This window comes from Salarias fasciatus (genome assembly GCF_902148845.1).
Source record: "Salarias fasciatus chromosome 23 unlocalized genomic scaffold, fSalaFa1.1 super_scaffold_20, whole genome shotgun sequence".
NCBI classification, from domain to species: Eukaryota; Metazoa; Chordata; class Actinopteri; order Blenniiformes; family Blenniidae; genus Salarias; species Salarias fasciatus.
Window position 1 is genome coordinate 1,508,292 of NW_021941230.1, and position 20,342 is coordinate 1,528,633.

The window sequence follows — 20,342 nt, forward strand, 5'->3', positions numbered from 1 at the left end:
TCACTGCTCAACCAGTTTTGGAATCAAGTCATTGCTCACCATTTTTAGGATCCAGTCATTACTCATCAGCTTTCGTATCTGGTAATTACTCAACTTTTGGGATCCAGTCATCACTCATCAACTTTTTGATCCTATACTTGCTCAGCAAGTATAGGATCCATTCATTACCTGCAAACTTTTGGATCCAGTCACGGCTCGCCATTTGTGGACTCCACGAATTGCTCATCACTTTTAGGATCCAGCCATTACTTATTAATTTTAGGATCTAGTCATTACTCATCAATTTTGGGGTCCAGTCATTGCTTGCAAATTTTGGATTTAAATAATTTCTTGCTACATTTTGGGATCCAGTAATGGTTTGTCAATGTTAAGTTCCAGTATTCGCTTGCCATCTTTGGTATGAGGTCATCTGTCACCAAGTTAGTCACCCATTAGTTTCGGGATCCAGTCACTACTCGCCAATTTTAGGATCCAGTCTTTACTCTGCAATCTTGGGATCCAGTTGTTCCTCTTCAATTTTAGGATCCAGTCGTGACTAACCAATTTTTGGATCCACTTGTCACTCGTCCATTTGGGATACAGTCATTGCTTGTGATTTTTAGGATCCAGTCATTGCTTGCCAACTGTAGGACCCAGTGGATCCCAAGTTGATCCCCGTTTGATACTAGTTTGACTCTATACATATGTTTACTGTTGAGTAAGTTTTCGTGTTTCTGGTCCATATTTTCATGGTCCTGGTTCTGATCCTGGTCCCAGTCTATATTCACCTGATCCTGGTATATATTGTGTTGTTTCTGGTCCATTTTCTCCTGGTGCTGGTCCTAGACCATAGTGTCCTGGTCCTGGTTCTGTTCTCTATTCTCAAGGTCCTGGTTCCAGTCCTGGTCCTGGTCATTGTTTTGTTCCTGGTCCATATTCTCCTGGTACTTATTCTTATCCTGGTCCATATTGTCCTGGTCCTAGGTCAGGTTCTGGTCCATATTCTCCAGGTCTTGCTTCTGGTCCTGGTCCATATTCTCCTGTTCCTGATCCTGGTCCTGGTTCTGGTTCTGGTTCATAGTTATGTCCCCAGTCTGTTTCTCAAAGACCTCTGAGTTTAACTGAAGGCTTTGAACCAGAAAAAAAAATTGATTTTCTTTATTTTGACATTTATTTTGAAAATCTGGATCATTAGAGCTCTTAGAAGCATTTGTACACAACGTTGCTCACTGGTAAAATTTGCAATCAACTTTTTTCAAACCGTAATTTTCTGCAATTGTAATTTTTTTTAAGTATTTAAACAAGTAAAAGTATTTATTTAAGTATATACTAATCATTTTCTTCTTCTCTCCTGTCTTCCAGCCGTCCTCCAGGTCTCCATCTCCCTGAACAAAGTGGAGCTGAGCGTTGGAGAGTCTAAGTTCTTCATCTGTACAGGTAGGCTCCAGAGCTCGACCCTCTGACCCCCCCACAGGGGGGTACCGGGGGGGATCTGGTCTCTCTAAACCTTCCATCAGCACACTGAGAACACCCCCTGCTGAGATGCCGGTTCAATTCTCTCCTCTCCTGCCAAACGCCTCTCCACAGGAGGTGGACAGGCGCCCAGGGGGGCGGGGCTAAAGGTTAAACGTTAAACGAATCAAGGGGTTGCCAGTTGCTGTTTTGTGTTACTTTTCCAGACTCTGACGCTTCTTGTTTCCGTGGCGACTGTTAGTCAAACCTGATCTTAGGTGTCTGAAACCTGCCTGATAAGAAAGATCAGGATTTTACTTTTTTTTATCCCCCGCAAGAATAAAAGTGTCACTCAGGATTTCCAACACTTTGTCCTTCAACGACCTTGATCGCACCTCTGTTCATTGTAGAACAACACTACTTAAATACATATTTATTATGGATATATATGATGTAATTATTACTATGTAATAACTTTATTAATGTTAAATTACTTAGTAATAACATTAATCTATACTTTTTACTGTACAATCACTTGAATTTTTCTTAATTACATTTTGATAACATTAATATTTTACTAGTATGCAAGAAATTATGCATTTCTATATGACAACAATATTAATGTTTATTTACAAATATGTTACAACATCCTTTACTATGTAATAACACTAATATTTAACAATATGTAATAACTAAAACTGAACTACTATTATGTAATAACACTAACATTTAACAACATGTGTTATCTAAAACTATACTACTATGTAATAACATTAATATTTCTCAATACTATGTAATAACGTAAGACTAAACTATTAAAATGTAATAACACTAATATTTAATAACTACGTAACAACCTAATACTAAACTACTACTATGAAATAACACTAATATTCAATAACTAAGTCATAACCTAACGTTGATGTAACAACACTGACAAGTATTAACTAAGTAATAACAATAATAGCTGTTTACTACTATGTAACTACACTTTTTTTAGTGCTTTATGTTTAGGTTTACTTTAGATTTGTCTTGGAGCTTTGTGTCCGGGTAGACTGAAGGGTTCTGTGCAGTGTCAAGTCCTCTCACCTCACTGGGTGGAAATCCCCGGTTTGAGTCTTTTTCTAGGCTCTTAACGATGTGGAGTTTGCATGTTCTTCTAAGTTTAGGGTTCGGTTTAACAAGAGTTTTATTGTTCGACTATTTCAACGTAGTGTGTAGTGGCAAGTCCTCCCACCTCACTCGGAGAAATCCCTGGTATGAGTCCAGTTGTGCGATATTTATAAAGAGAGTTTGCATGTTCTTCTATGGTTAGGTTGAACATGTTTGTTTTTTTGTTTTTTTTTTGTTTTTTTGTTTTGGGGCTTAAATGCATGCAGCATCTAGATTCCAGGTTTCTGTACAGTGGCAAGTCCCTCATCTCACTTGGATAAAATCCCTGGTTTGAATCCAGTTCTGGAATCTTGCCATCTAGAGTTTGTATGTTCTTCTAGAAATTTGTCAGGTTGACTTTTTTGTTTTTTTTGTGGGAATGTTTATAACTGGTGTATAGTGTAAAGCCTTCTCACCTCACTTTGAGAAAATCCCCAGTGTGAGCCCGATTCTACGATCTTGACATGTACAGTTACTTCTGGGGTTTGGATAGTTTAAACCATTTTTTTGTTTGTTTGTTTTTTTGTGTATGTGACTTGAATGCTTGTTGCCAGGTAGATTTCAAGCTCTCTCTCACCTGATTGGCCGAAAACTCCCGGTTTGAGTCCACATTTTGAAACCTGTTCCTCTTCTATTTACTCATGAAACAAATTGAACCCGTTCCACTCTCATCTGCTGAATTCACCAAACAAAGATTCTTTTTGATCGCATAATCTGGAAGCGATTCATCGTTCCAGCTCGATGGTTCTGCCGGTCGTTCCGCCGGGTCCTTGGGGAACTGGAGTCCCGCTCCACCGTCTGTCGTCTGATAACTAACGGCATTTTTAATCCTCTGAAACAGAAGGTCGACTTGATACAAATCAGAGAACGCCACCTCATTGGTTCTGATGGGTTCCACAGCTGGGAGGATCCAGAACGACGGCCCAGTTCTAATATGTCTCATGTCAGATTCACACACATCTTTAATAAAGACACAAATCAGCAGAACAAGACAAATCTTATCAGAAAGGTGTGAAAACGTTTAAATTCTGTTGTCGGTTCTGCTTTGAGAACTGCATGAAAGGAACCAGGAAGTTCTAAGATGTTCTAGAGAACCATACTCAGAGGGGACTTTCTAGAACCAGACAATCCAGAACCAGACTATCCAAAATCAGACTTTCCAGAACCAGAATTTGATACTTTCTAGAGCCAGACTTTCTAGAACCAGACTAAGATACTTTCTGGGGCCAGACTTTCTAGAGCCAGATTTTCTAGAACCAGACTAAGATACTTTCTAGGGCCAGACTTTCTAGAACCAGAGTCAGACTTTCTAGAACCAGACACAGACTTTCTAAAACCAGAGTTTCTAGGACCAGATTTAAAAACTTTCTGGAGCCAGACTTTCTTGAACCAGAGTAAGAGGCTTTCTAGGACCAGAGTTTCTAGTAAGCCTCTTAGTCTGGTTCCAGAAAGTCTGAGCATGGTTTCAGAACCAGAGTTTCTACAACCATGTTCAGACTTTCTGGAACCAGATTCAGACTTTCTACAACCAGAACCAGACTCAGATTTTCTGTAACCAGACCCAGACTCAGACTTTCTAGAACCAGACTCAGAGGATGACACTTTGTAAAACCAGACTTCAATTTTCTAAAACCAGACTTTTCTAGAACCAGACTCTGAGAGTGCTTTCACACCTACTAGTCCGCTAGAGTGGTTCGGTTCGGACATAAATTATTCATAAACGTTGCAGCTGTCAACTGGTTCGGTTCGCATTGGCACCACTTGTTTTTGCAGATGAACTATCTACTATAAATCTCCAGCCCCTTGGTGGCGCTGTTCACACAATAGTGTAGGGTGACGGAAGTGAACCCTGATTGACCAGCATGTGTGACGTAATGCGCCGCGCGGCTTGCTACGGAAGCCTCCACTGACCGAAAAGCCTTCTCCACAACAGAGCGGACAGGACCGAGGCCGGTCAACGTTCACACCAGCAGCGGACCGCACCGAGACCGCACCGAGACCGCCTTCTCGAGGAGGTCTCGGTACGGTTCTTTGTCCCGGACCAAAACTAACTGGTCCGCTTTCACATCAGCGCATAACCGAACCTGCAGGAGTTGGGGACTCTAGTCCGCTTCAAGTGGACCAAATGTGAAAGCACCCTGACACTCTCTAGAACCAGGATTTTGTTTCTTCCTGGAACATTCCGTCCTGAACGGTCTTGTCCATCCTGTCCTCCCACTCCACGCTCAGACGGTTCCTCCTGCCAAGAACGCTTTTTTAAAACAAACAAACAAACAAACAAACAACCCTCCACAGCTTCATGCAGATTAGCACTGAGGTTCTGACAGAGCCGCTTTTCAGAACGTCTGAGGAAAGCAGAGCGGAACGTCGCCGACTGTCAACACACCGGTAAACACAATATAAAGACACCTGAACACACACACACACACACACACACACACACACACACACACACACACACACACACACACACACACACACACACACACCGTCTCCACTGGCTCGGTGAATCTGTTCCCCGCTACACAATCTGTACTGTCAGCTGAGCGTGTTCCCAGCATGCCGTGCTCCGGTTCAATTATTCCAGCTGTCTGTGAGAACCTGCAGGCGAGAGGAACATTTGGCTCAAGGGCATCTAGTCAGGATGATTATTAGATGAACTAATTTGGGAAAGCTCTCTGATTTTGGAAAGATCTCACCTTACTCAGACATGATTTTACGGATTCAGGGTTATGAAAAAACGTGTGTTTATATGAAGTTTACAGAAAAATGTTTATAAAAAATTTCCGATGTTTTATTTCAACATCGTAATATTTATGACAACCAAATAATTTATTTTCAAATCATACAAAAATCTAAAGTATAAAATGATTTTTTTAAATCAATATATTATTTAGAGAAAATATCACTTATAATGATTATTATTATCATTATTTAAAATTATCGATATGAGAAACTAAAACTAATAAAAAATAATCACATTTTATTTATACTTAAACTTGATTTTAGGGATTCATGTATATTAAAAAATATATGGAAAATTAAAAGGAAAATATTAAAAAAGGTAAATACTGCTATTTTAGTTCAATATAGTGAACTGCAATCAAATTAAATATTGCAAAATTATTTTAAAAAATGCTGAAATAAAAAAGGATTTTATTAATGTCAATGTATTATCAAAATAAAATATTTCCTAAAATAATATTATATTATTTCTTTAATCATTGATGTAAGAGACAAATATAGATATTATGTTCTTTATAATTTTTCTATTTTTTAAAAATAATATTAAAATGTGTAGTAATGTTTTAGCATAATAAAATTAAACATGTCTTATAATAATCAATATTATTTTTTTCTTTTTTTTAATTAATATCAACATACTGACATAATCCACTCTTATAAATATCAATTTTTTTATTGAATAATTTTAAAATGTTTATCACAAAAATTTTAAAAGAAGTGTATAAAACAAGGATTTTCTTTTATTTTTATTAATATCAATATTTTTCAGATTAAAAAAATTAATCAACAAGTAATACAATTGTAAATAATAGTGATTATGATAAGTTTCTTCATGTCTATATCCACTGCATGATCGTGAACGTCAGCCGAGCGTGTTCCCAGCATGCAGTGCTTCTGTTGAATTATTCTAGCTGTCTGCTTAGCTGCTGAGAACCTGCAGGCGAAAACAACGTTTGGCTCAAGGGCATCTGGTCGGGAAGATTATGAGATGAACTAATTACTGCTAGTTTTATTTCTCTCTGGGACGAACAGTACGGTTCTGTTCAGGGTTTTATTTTTATTTTTTGGACGGATCTCTGAACCTCAACTTACTTGATTTTAGTGATTTATGTGTATGAAAAAAATAGAGGAAAATGTTAAATAAAAGGAATACAACTTTAAATATGTATTTTACTATTTTAGAATAATGAACATCAATTTTTTTTTGAAAAAGCTAATGCTAATGCTAACACAGACTACAGATAGTTGACCCGCCTCTGTCCATCATTTTGATAATAACTATATGTAGGTATTATCATTTTATTGATATCAACATGGTAGTTTTAATCAAATTGAATTAATAATATCATGTTTTTATATTTTATTTAAAAATCATTTTCTTAATTTAAGAAAATAAAATCTGCCAATCAAGAAAAATGAGACATTTTCACTCAAAAAAAGTTAATAAAACTTGCTCTGATTTAGATTATTTGCAGTGTAGCTCTCAATCATTTGGAGGTAGGAAATAAAACTCAATCAAATGGAAGTGTGACTTCTACTCTGATGCTTTTATTTTGTAGGGGTGTATGTATATGGGAAACCTGGCTGTTCACAACTCCATGTTTTCCGCGTCAGTCCTCGAACAAACCGTCATAATCTGTGGAACTGAGCGAGGAATTTAAATCCTACATATGTCCCTCGGTTCCTTTACAGACTTATTAACTATGTAAATCCCAGATTATGACATAATCGTGTGATTTTAGGACGTCTGTTTCCACGGCGCCGGGCTGAGCCGAGTCGCTGGATGATCCTCGGCTCAGAGGAACAAACGGCGGCGGACGAGTTCTGAAACGAGGAAATCTGCAGGAACGAGCAGAAGATTCTAGTGGGGATTATTTTAAAACCCGTGTTTGGAAAAAGTGGGGAAGTGGAGAATTTGAGAGAGTTGAATCTGAAAGGGAAATGAACTAGGAAGTACTGATGAAATGCAGCAAAAAGGAAGTAGTGATGGACTACAGCAGCCAGGAAGTAGTGATGGACTACAGGAACCAGGATGTAGTGACGGGTTAGAGGAACCAGGAAATACTGACGAGTTACAGGAACCAGGAAGTAGTGATGGACTACTGGAACCAGGAAGTAGTGACAAATGATGTGAACCAGGAAGTAGTGATGGACTACAGGAGCCAGGAAGTAGTGATGGACTACAGGAACCAGGAAGTAGTGATGGACTACAGGAACCAGGAAGTAGTGATGAGCTACAGGAAGTAGTGATGGACTACTGGAAACAGGAAGTAGTGACGGACTACAGGAACGAGGAAATAGTGATGGACTACAGGAAACAGAAAGTCCCGATGAGCTACAGGAACCAGGAAGTAGTGATGAGCTACAGGAATCAGTGATGGACTACAGGAACCAGGAAGTACTGAAAAACTACAGGAACCAGGAAGTACTGAGAAACTACAGGAACCAGGAAGTATTGACGGACGACAGGAACCACTAAGTAGTGATGGACTACTGGAACCAGGAAGTAGTGACAAATGATGGAAATCAGGAAGTAGTGTTGAACTTAAGGAACTGGGAAGTACTGAGAGACTACAGGAACCAGGAAGTAGTGATGAGCTATAGGAAGTAGTGATAGACTACTGGAACCAGGAAGTACTGATGGGCTACAGGACCTAGGAAGTAATAATGGACTAACAGAACCAGGAAAAAGGAGTACGGCCCAGCTGCAGACTGCAGGCCCTACAAAACACGCCCCTTCAAAACACGCCTATGGCGGCAAATATAACGGAAGTGAAGACGTGAAGTAATCATGTAATCATCCCGAACCGTAACCCTAACGGTCACCTTGGGCGTGTTTTGTAGGGGCATGTTTTGTCATGTTTTGTAGGGTCTGCAGCTGGATGTACTTCAGAAATTGTGACAAAGTACAGGAACCAGGAAGTAGTAATGGGCTACAGGAACCAGGAAGTAGTGATGGGCTACAGGAACCAGGAAGTAGTGATGGACTACAGGATCCAGGAAGTAGTGATGGACTACAGGAACCAGGAAGTAGTGATGGGCTACAGGAACCAGGAAGTATTGATGGGCTACAGGAACCAGGAAGTAGTGATGGACTACAGGAACCAGGAAGTAGTGATGGACTACAGGAACCAGGAAGTAGTGATGGGCTACAGGAACCAGGAAGTATTGATGGGCTACAGGAACCAGGAAGTAGTGATGGACTACAGGAACCAGGAAGTAGTGATGGGCTACAGGAACCAGGAAGTAGTGATGGACTACAGGAAGCAGGAAGTAGTGATGGACTACAGGAACAAGGAAGTAGTGATGGACTACAGGAACCAGGAAGTAGTAATGGGCTACAGGAACCAGGAAGTAGTGATGGGCTACAGGAACCAGGAAGTATTGATGGACTACAGGAACCAGGAAGTAGTGATGGACTACAGGAACCAGGAAGTAATGACATGACAGAAGACATTCACACTATTTGACGTTTAACAAAAGTTAACATTTTCAACTATTTTTTTTGTTTTGTTATTTAATCTCTTATTTACAACATTCTTCACTTGAATCCTACCTGCCTGATAGAAAGTACATAAAAACACAGAGAAACAACTGTAAATCATAAAGACTCTATGTATATTAGAGGTTAATGACTGTTTTCCAGTGTTTCACTAATTATTCTGTTATAATTAAACCACTGGGTGGTGGTGCGTTCAGGGTCACCACGGAGGATTATCTCCCTTCATCTCCTCTCCAACATTAATCAGAAATATTAATAGAGCCGTTTCTGTTAATTAGATTTCCCACCGTTTCAGTTCCTGGTAGGTTTAGAGGAGGAATCTGGAGCATGTTTTGTTTTTAATCTGCTAAAAAAAGGTTTATTTTGGTCTGATGTGTTTAAATAAATATGTTGCAGCGTAATTAAACAATCAGTTAGAGGAGGAGAGATGAGAGAAGAAAATGGTTGATTTGTGGATGGAAAAATATGTAGATGATTACAGATACTGAGTACCGATACCAGTACTAACCTTTAGTTACTTGATACCAGTACCGATATCAGTACCGATACCAGTACTAACCTTTAATTACTTGATGATACCACAACAGATACCAGCACCAATACCGAATTAACCTTCAGTTACTTGATGATACCAGTACTGATACCAGCACCTATACCAATACTAACCTTTAATTACTTGAGGATACCAGTACAGATACCAGTACTAACCTTTAGTTACTTGATTACTTGATGATACCAGTACCGATACCAGTATTAACCTTTAGTTACTTGATGATACCAGTACCAATATCAGTACTGATACCAGTCCAAACCTTTAGTTACTTGATGATACCAGTACAGATACCAGTATTAACCTTTAGTTACTTGATGATACCAGTACCAATATCAGTACCGATACCAGTCCAAACCTTTAGTTACTTGATGATACCAGTACCAATATCAGTACTGATACCAGTCCAAACATTTAGTTACTTGATGATACCAGTACAGATACCAGTATTAACCTTTAGTTACTTGATGATACCAGTACCAATATCAGTACCGATACCAGTCCAAACCTTTAGTTACTTGATGATACCAGTACCAATATCAGTACTGATACCAGTCCTAACCTTTAGTTACTTGATGATACCAGTACAGATACCAGTACCGATACCAGTACTAACCTTTAGTTACTTGAGGATACCAGTACGATACTAGTACCAATACCAGTAATATTTTACACTTTTTAAAGTTCCACCTTTGGAACTCCCCCTCCCATCTATTTCTGTTGATATGGACCATTTTCAAAAACTTCCACCTTGAGACCATTTCAAACGGTCACATTTTACCTCCATTTCCATGGAATCAGATCATTTCTGAAAAGCGCCACCTTGGCAACATTTCCATGAACTTGCTCCTGCCCCCATTTCCACAGAGATGGAACCATTTGATAAACATTCCACCTTGGGAAACTTTTCCAAAAAGTTTAAATTCCATGGATCAGTACTCAATACCAATATCGGTAAATATCGGCTGGTGGCCATATTGATATCAGATATTGGTACCGGTATCGGTACAAATTTTCATATATTGAGTGAGTGACGCCAGGTCACCATGGTAACAAGGAAGGTGTGTCTGTGTATGTTTTTTTTGCATTTTTTTTATTGAGTTGTATGCATCATATGTTTTTTTGGTATTTTTATATTTTCAAGTTAATTTTTTTATTTTTTATTTTTTTTTAGCTGACCTCAACATATATAGCTCAGGAACTCCTAAAGCATGTAATTTATTTATATCTAAAAGCTCTGCAGATAAGTTCAAATTTTTTGGCTAAACAACTTCTCACATTATCTGCTCAAATTAAATGAAATAGGCTTAATTGCACTCTGTCGGTCCGTTTCGCAGCGCAACATCCATGCAAAAACAAACACTAAATGAAATAGAATTAGCCTTTCAGATAAATAAAAATAATAATATAATAATAACCTAAAATATTACAATTAAACGAAATAAAAGTCAGCGTTAAAAATGAGAAATGAGTAACAGAACCGTCTTTTATTAGCCCAATTATCTGGCTACTGACCCGTTTCAGGTGGAAAGCCATGTTGTTGATATGAAAGGACACAACTTGTATTTGACTTTTTTTGGATCATCTTTGACTTGGTCTGAAGTTCTGTTTTTTTTCTGATATTTTGAACCTTTTAAAGTTAAGCTAAATCACCACCGAGATGCTGCTCTGTGACGGAGCTCTGTGCAAAATCGGATTGTGCCACTTACCATGGTGGGTCATTCTAAATAGATAGAATATTGAATAAAAGTGCAAGTACATTTATCCACAGTGTATTTGATAGGCTAACATGTATATCAAATAGGATTTATATCATGTGTATTTGGAAAAAAACAAGCAATTCTATGTAAAATCAGTCATTCAGGACCCCCATACAGCTGTAATGGAATCGTCCTCGTTTAATAACCAAATTTTGCGATGCTTCGACTGTATGATTGGCAGTTGAATCAGGCCCCTTTGAACGAATCATCGAATCATTGAATATTTGAGGACACCCCTAGAATAAACAACAAATAAAAAAAAGGGTCCAGTAAACAGCGAACAGATAAAGCTCTTATCCAAACCTCCGCCTATTTTTTTTTTTTTCCAAAAACTGCCTCGTGCTCCAGAGATAGAGCAGTTTAATCTGTGGAGGGTTTCATCATTGTTCCTGTTTATTCAGGTTTTGAATATTTCTTCTTCTCTGCTGGAGGACTGAAGAATATTAGTACTCAAGATCTAGACCTCCCCAAATCTAGACCTGAACCAGACTTTGGACCACTAGGACCTAGAGACCATCGACAAGCTAGAACCCAATAAGACCATGTACCCCTGAAAATATAGAACCCAAACAAGACTCTGTACTACTAGAACTCTGGACCTGATCCAGATTCAGCAAAACAGAAAAGTTAGACTCGATCCAGACCCAGTACTATTAAAATGCTTGACCCCCAACAAGACCAAGCACCACTGAAAGCTAGACCTTAATCTACACCTGTGTACCCCAAACAGTTAGAGCCCAAGACCCTGTCCTATCATAAAAAGTGTAGACCCATAACAAGATCGTGCTCTTCTAAAAATCTAGACCCCAACAAGACCCTGTACCATTGAAAACCTAGACCCAATCCAGAGCCTGTAGTATTAAAAACCTTGATCCAATCCAGATCATGCAAAACTGAAAAGTTAGACCTCTAGAAATCTAGACCCTAACAAGACCCTAAACCACTGAAAAATTGGACCCCAATAAGACCCTGCCCCAGTGAAAATCTAGACCTCCAAGACCCTGAATGACTGAAAGTATAGACCTAAAACCAGACCCTGTACCACTAAAGATCTAAATCTGATACAGATCCTGTACCACTGAAAAGTCAGACCCCAGTAGGACTCAGTTTCTTTAAAAACCTAAACCCCCAACAAGACCCTGTCTTGGAAATCTAGAACTCAAACAAGACCCTATCTCACTGAAAACTAGACCTCCAACAACATTGTCTACCAATAAAAATCTAGACCCAATTCAGACCCTGTACCCCTGAAATTTAAACCCCCAAGACCCACTACCATTTAAAATGCAAATGAATTCAACTACCTGGATGATAGTTTGATTTCTGATCCCAGTGAATAGCAAAATGTTTCTACTGGAAACATAAAACACTTTATCTCCCGAGAAAAAAAATAGTAATAAAAAATTCAACTTGCATAGTGCTCACGTGCAGCTTTTGTATGTAAAAATCAATGTAAAAGCTTTTAAGAGTCACTGAATGAAGGAACTGCGTGTCAGAGTTTGATTGACAGCTGCTGTCAGCTGCATGATGTCATCACTCTACGCCCATATATGGTCATCCTGCAGGCAGGCAGCCAGAGTGGGAGAGAGCAGAAAAAAAAGGTGTCTTTTTTGGAAACAACTGCTCCACATTCCATTCCTGTTGGGCAACAGGGAGTCAAAATTAACACGTTTGATAGGAAAGTTAGTTGTCTTTCAGTTGGTGAGGCTTTCAGAGCAGTCAGACTTTTAGTTTGGACTGTAGAGGCCTAAGTTTGTGAGAAGCACAAGATTTTTCCCCATCCGGCTCCATTATAACTGAGAGTTGAAAACAAAAATGCAGAGCGCACACCTTTTCTCTCTCGTGAAAACTGCCATATATCAAGATATTTTGAACACATATGTTACACCATCTTGTTTAGAAGGACCTTGTGATGCTTCACGTTGGCTCGGTTCCATAAAACTGATGAGGGCAGGAGCAAGGCAGGATTTCAGACTTCCAACTTTGAGGGCTAATAAAATCCACACCCTGAGACTTTTGACAAAGTTGTGCACAGTTTGTCCTCTATCATGTCACTTTACTCTGATGTCTCTATGACAAATGGTCTCAGACAAAATAATTTTTCTGTGAAGAGTGATTTTGTTCAAAATTTTATAATTAAAGGGAAATCGCAGACTTCCTGTTGGATTTAGTTCAGGGGTGTCAGCATGCAGTTTTTATATCTCAATGAGGCGAACGCGTGAGTGTTGGTTTGATGTCTCTACAATATTCCTACGGGCTGCAGTGGCCATTTTAGTATATCTAGGTGGTGATAGAGAGCACATTCCAGCAGATATGGAGTTATTTTTCCATTTAATTAAATTGTTTGCAGCTTATAATGTTTGTGCCAAATTTGGTAACATTTTTAGCATGCTTACGGGTCAAATTTGAGGTCAAAGACACTGTTGCATAAAAAATTTGAACAAACTACAACAGTAGTTAATCAGCTGTTTAAGACCAAATTTGAGCCAGTTTTATACTGAAAGACAAACTGCAGACTTCTTGTTGGATTTAGACCAGAGGTGTCAATGAGAGATTTCTAGAGCTTAATGAGACCAACGCTTAAGCATTGGTTTCATCTCTCTACGACATTCCTACAGTCTGTAGTGTCCATTTTAGTATTTATAAGTGGTGCTAGAGAGCACAGTTTGCCAGTTATAAGGTTATTTTTTTTATATTTTTTTAAGGATATTTGCCACTCGAGATGTTTGTGCCAAATTTGGTAAAATTTTAAGCATGTGCATTGAGTCAAATTTGAGGGTCAAAGTTATTGTGGAATAATAAAAAACAAACTACATACGTAGTTGACGACCAAATTTGAACAAAAATCTTACTTTTAAAGTCAAATTGGTCACTTCCTGTAGGATTTAGAAAAATGCTTTAAATGAGTGATTTTTAGATTTGGAAGAGATGAACGAGTGAGCATTGTTTGGATCTCTCTGCAACATTCCTACGGGCCATAGCGGTCATTTCTGTGTATCTAGGTGGCACTAGAGAGCACATTTTACCAGTTATAGGGTTAATTTTTCACTGTTTTAAAAATGTTGTACCATTCGTGATGCTTGTACAAAATTTGGCGAAATTTCAAGCATATTTAGGGGATGAAATCTGATAACAAATATGTGAAATATCCTAACTTTCCGCCGGGTCTTCGGCGTCCGGCGCCCGATTCCTAATAAAAAATAATACATTTTGTTTTTGGTCTGATTCCAGCCATCGGGGAGCCGGTGAGGCTGGACTGGTTCAACCCGCAGGGCGAGCGCATCGCGCCGTCGCGCCGCTTCGCGCTGCACAGCGAGCCGTCGCGCTCCCGGCTCATCATCTACAACGCCGTGGTCCAGGACGCCGGCATCTACCGCTGCGAGGCGGCCGACGCCGCCGGCAACACCGGGGAGGCGTCCGTGGTGCTGGAGATATACCGTACGTGCGCACACACACACACACACACACACACACACACACACACACACACACACACACACACACATGCACACTCATAAACAGGATGCTAGATTAACCTTTAGCGGTGGTCAGAGTTGAAATCAGCTAACCGTCAATTTCCAGACGGTAAAATTGGTGATTATAAGATGATTAAATGTGTTTTATTGGAGGAATGTCCTGCAGAGATGAGCAGCTTTTTGAAAAAATAGTTTAAGTTAATTGATTTGTTGAAAGATTCACTGGATGATGGTTTGAGATGGAAATGAAAGCGTTGTAGGGATGAACTAATATTGGTTCTCTAAAGGATGAGTAATGTTATGAGTGCTGATACCAATACCAACCTTAAGTTATGTACTGATACTGAGTACCGATATCAATACTAATCTTTAGCGATGTTCCACCACTGAGTACCGATACGATACCAGTGCTAACCTGTAGCGACATTCCCATAGTGAGTCCCAATATCAGTGCTAACCTTTAGCTACATTCCACCATTGGGTACCAATACCAGTGCTAACCTTTAGCTCCTTGATGATACTGAGTACAGATACTAGTAGTAACCTTCAGTTACTCACTGACACCGAGTCCCGATATCTGCAGTGACCTTTAGCTACTTGAAATATCAATACTGGTATCTGTATTATTGAGTCCTCCACTCCAATAAATGTTATATTTGTTCTATTTTTTGTTGTTGTTCTTCTTCTTCTCTGCTTTATCCTTTTTTTCAACCTTCTCTACTTCATAAACCCCATAGATCTAGACTTAATAGAATCATCTTATTCCTCTGATAATATATTCATAAAAGTGAAACTTCTGGACAAACTTGTTAAACTTGTTAAACTTCATGAATAATTTCCACATTAAGAGTCTGGAACTCTGTTTATTAAATCCGTGTTTCTGGGGACATAAATCAGAGCCGGACTCAGCAGATTGCTACTGCCAGAGCAGTTAAAGCTCCTCCAAGGGTCGTAAAAACACTGAGCAGTTTAATGATGTCATCCAGGAAGTGAACTCTGCCAAAAGATTATTTAACAAAATAAAAGCCTGAACTTCCTGTTGTTAGGAAATGAGGTCATTAAATGATGCTTTTTAGTTTTTATAGAGCGTTGATATTTGACACCGTGGGAAAATTAGTGTTTCATTAGGAGGGAACATACACACATGCACGCACGCACACACACACACACACACACACACACACACACACACACACACACACACACACACACACACACACACATACCTTCCCTGTTGCCATGGCGACCAGGTGTCATTCATTCAAAATATGAAATTGTGTACAGATACTGGTACCAATATCTGATGTCAATATGGCCGCCAGCTTATCTTTACTAATATCCATATTGAGTATTGTGACTCCCAGGTCCATGAAAATGAAACTTTTTGGGAATTTTCCTATGGTGGAACTTTTAGAAAATGCCATTTCTCTGTGGAACTTGGGCAAAATTAAAGTATTTCAAAATGTAACAAAATTGAACTTTTTGAAAAATGCTCCAACTCTAGAAATTAGGTAAAACCTAACTTTTGGGATATTTTCCTGAAAGTGCTCACAATTTGAAACTTTTCGAAAACTTCTATCTTGGCCAAAATAAGAAAGAAAACATGTTTTGGGAAATGTTCTGAGAGTGGAACTTTTCAAAAACGCTCTGTCTCTGTGAAAAAGAAGGGGAAATTGAATTTGTTGTAAATGTTCCCTAGCCTAAGGTGGAGCTTTTTAAAAGTGCTTCTTTGACCCTGTTCTTCCAGAGAGGTTGACGTTCCGGGACGTCCAGTCTCCTCAGGAGTTCCGGCACGGTGAGACGGCGGAGGTGGTCTGTGATGTCATCAGCTCGCCGGTTCCCACCGTGGTTTGGTACTACCAGGACCGGGAGATCACTCTGGAGCAAGGCAGTGAGTGCACAGTGCCGGATTTTCAAAATAAAAGTGGATAAGCTAACTAAATTTATATCAGCTACAATTAGTGCACTGACAGTTAGCTTAGCCACAGATAGTTAGCTTAGCTTCCAACTGTTAACTTAGCTAATATCTTACCTTCCAACTGCTAGCTTAGCTTCCAGCTATTAGCTTAGCCGCTGATCCTTAGTTTAACCATGACTGTTAGCTTAGCCGCCAATCATTAGCTTTGCCACCAACTGTTAACTTAGCAACTGATGGCGAGCTTAGTCAGAAAGTTAGCTTAGCCACTGAATGTTAGCTTAGCCAATGACTGTTAGCTTAGCCAACGACTGTTAGCTTAGCCACTGCTGTTATCTTAGCCTCCAATCATTAGCTTAGCCACCACCTGTTAGCTTAGCAACTGACTGTTAGCTTTGTCACACTTTTAGCTTAGCCACCAACCATTAGGTTAGACACTGACTTTTAGCTTAGTTGCCAACTACTAGCTTAGCTGCCGATTGCTAGCTTAGCCACCAATCATTAGCTTAGCCACTGACCGCGAGCTTAGTCCACTACTGTTAGCTTAGCTAGCAACTGTTAGCCTAGCAAGAGTTTTGGCAAGCATTGTTTTTAACTGATTTGATTGGCTGTCACTTATCACCCTGTGGCCCCTCCCCCGACATGCTCACATGATATACCCTCTGTTAAGCCCCGCCCCCAAATCCAAAAGAGTCAATCATATTCAAACTAACAGTGGTCGACAAAAGAGGAAGTAATTCCTTACAAAGCGGGAAAAGAAGAACCAGCTTCTCTGATTGGTCCACACAGGAACAGGAAGTCCAGCCCCGTTAGCAGGCTAGCAGCTACCCAAAAGCAACCACTGCCTGCACGTCTTCTCCTCTTTCTTTGGGCCTCTTTTACTACCCATCATGTATTGCACTTGTCAGATCAGAGATTAAGCAGGTGAAGGAAGCTCCGGGCAGGATCCAACATGGCTGCCGTGAAAAGAAACGTAAGATATAGGGAAAAACAGTTTTTTTGTTTTGACAGAGAAAAGAATGGCTGAAGACTGTGTGATACAGCAGTTAGATCTGTGAAGGTAAGCAGGGCCAGCCCCAGTCACTACAGGGATGGCAGACAACAAAACTCACAAGGCAATGCATTGTTATAATTAAATCAGGAAAATATGTTTTTGAATTTGTTTGTTAGCTTAGCATTAGCTGTCGCACTAGAATTAGCATTATCAATAGTGCTAGAAATAGTATTAGCATTGCAATTGGCATCAGCATTACAATTAGTAATAACAGTAGAATTAGCATTTGCACTACAGATAGCATTAGCACAAGAAACAGCATTGGCATTACAATTAGCATTAGCATTCAAAATAAAATTAGCAGTAGAATTAGCATTGGAATTAAAATTAGCATTATAACACTATAAATACCATTGGCACTAGAAACTGACAATAGTACAGGTACTAGCACCAGCAATAACATTAACATTAGAATTGAAATTAGCTCTAGCACTAGAATTACCATTAGAAATAGAATCGGCACGAGAAAAAACACTGGCATTAGATTTAGCTTTAGCACTTGAATTAGCATTAGCATTGAAGTTAGCAGATACACATTGACACAACAGGCTCCTGCTACTTTTGCGATTTCTCTTCTCGCTTCATTTGGCCGCATTCCTTCACTTGAGAGGATTGAATCCGTCCTGATAGAAGACAGGCGCCATCGTTAAAGTGGAATCATTATTTCTCCGTCCTGATTTACAACTCGCCACCGCCACCGCCACCGCCGCCGCCGTCCTCCCAGACAAACCGATTAGACGCTGACCTCCTTCAATCTGTCACTTTCTTAATTAAATTCCAAATATCTGCGGAGGTTGCCACGGCAACCATGATGAAACATGGAGATGTTTTCTCTCTCTAATTATGATTTTAAACATGGCGTCCAGAGACTGACAGATGGGATGTTTTCTTCTCTTTCTTCTCTCTCTCTCCTCTCGCCGCGGCCGTGGCGGCCGTGGTGAAGGCCGGCTCCAGATGTTGGCCAACAACAACCTGCAGATCCAGCAGGTGAGCAAGGCGGACGAGGGCGTGTACCGCTGCGAGGCCAGCGTGGAGGCCCGGGGCGAGATCGACTTCGTGGACATTGCCGTGGTCGTCAACGGTTAGTGGGGGCGGGGCAAGGGGGGAAGAGGGCGGGGCTTGCCTCTGGTGTTTTCCATCACCTTAACCCACATCTGGAGCTGAGGTCGAACTCAAAATCACTGGATGAATTTGTGAATTGCTGTAGTGGAGAGGTAGAAATTAACTCATGAAATAAATAATTAATTTTTTTTTTTGCTTATTCATTCATTCATTCATTCATTCATTCATTCATTCATTCATTCATTCATTCGTTCATTCAGTGTTTTATTAATCTGTCTGTCTTTTCTTTGACATTTTTGGGTCTTTGATGTATGTTTTATTTAAAATTTAAGTGATTTTTTATTTTTTAAATCTATTTATTTTTTTAAATCTATTTATTTGTTTGCTTAATTTTTTTGATTAAATATTCCTTTTTTATTTAATTTAGTTGTTATTTATGTGTTTATGACATTTTTGGGTCTTTGATGTATGTTTTATTTAAAATTTAAGTGATTTTTTATTTTTTTAAATCTATTTATTTGTTTGCTTAATTTTTTTGATTAAATATTCCTTTTTTATTTAATTTAGTTGTTATTTATGTGTTTTTTTACATATTTTTTTATTCTTTTTTAATTATTTTCATTTTCATTTAATTATTTTATTCATTCATTTATTTTTTGTCATCCATCTTTCGATCAGCTCACATTTTGTCATTTATTTTTATTATTTATAATTAAACTAATAAATTCATGTATTTAATCACTTTTGAAATCTAATTGGTTACTCATTTTGTTATAAAATGTTTTAGTCTTTTAATGCAGTTTTCTTTCTTTCTTTCTTTTTTCTTTCTTTCTTTCTTTCTTTCTTTCTTTCTTTCTTTTTTTTTTTTGCATAGTTTATTTTAGATTTATCATTACAAAATACAATTCGGTTCATAACCAATACAGAAAAATTATCCTGAATGAAAGGAAGCAGAAGGAAGAATGATTGTGTGATTAGTCTTGAAGAAAACAAATTATTCTTTTCACATCCCCACATTAATTAATTACGAGTAACCTGATCAACTCCAACAGCCCTGTTAGAAATCTCTAATTTATAACTTACTACATTTGTGAACAATTTATTCTCCAGCTGTTTTTTTTTTATTAATTTTTAAATGCTTTAATTTTCTTCATGTCTATATATTTTCTCTCCTTGCTTTAGCTTATAACCCCAGATTTCACACATCCTAATGAATTTTAATGAACTACCATCCCAACCAGTGTAACCCGACACCGGCGGCCATCAGGAGTCGTTCTCCTGGTCTCTGGGTTGCGGTCGACAGCGATCTCATCACTCTCCATTATTAAAAGTCCATAAATGATTGACGACGTCTAGACGTGTTGGAACGATCTGTTCAATTATGAAGACTGACGGTCTGCTCTGTTCGAGAAAAGAACCTGGAGACCAGGAGAGAGAACAATTCCCTCACATCACCGCAGAAAATGTGTTTATTAAATATATTATATTATATTATATTATATTATATTATATTATATTATATTATATTATATTATATTATTCATTCATTAATTTTCTGCCGCTTCTCCCTTTCGGGGTCACGGGTGGCTGGAGCCGATCCCAGCTACTGTGGGCGAAGGCGGGGTGCACCCTGGACAGGTCGCCAGCCTGTCGCAGGGCTGACATATGGAGACAGACAACCATTCACTCACGCAT

The 20,342-nt window shown here is 38.9% G+C and overlaps 1 protein-coding gene across 1 annotated transcript in view; it reads left to right on the plus strand.

Annotated features, from left to right (window-relative positions):
• LOC115384152 (neural cell adhesion molecule 2) overlaps positions 1-20,342 on the plus strand; it is a 188,059-nt gene that overhangs the window by 119,240 nt on the left and 48,477 nt on the right. The window contains exons 2-5 of the mRNA XM_030086491.1: positions 1,342-1,416; positions 14,372-14,578; positions 16,364-16,507; positions 18,529-18,666. Coding sequence (XP_029942351.1) covers positions 1,342-1,416; positions 14,372-14,578; positions 16,364-16,507; positions 18,529-18,666 — 564 coding nt within the window. The remainder of the gene's footprint in view (positions 1-1,341; positions 1,417-14,371; positions 14,579-16,363; positions 16,508-18,528; positions 18,667-20,342) is intronic.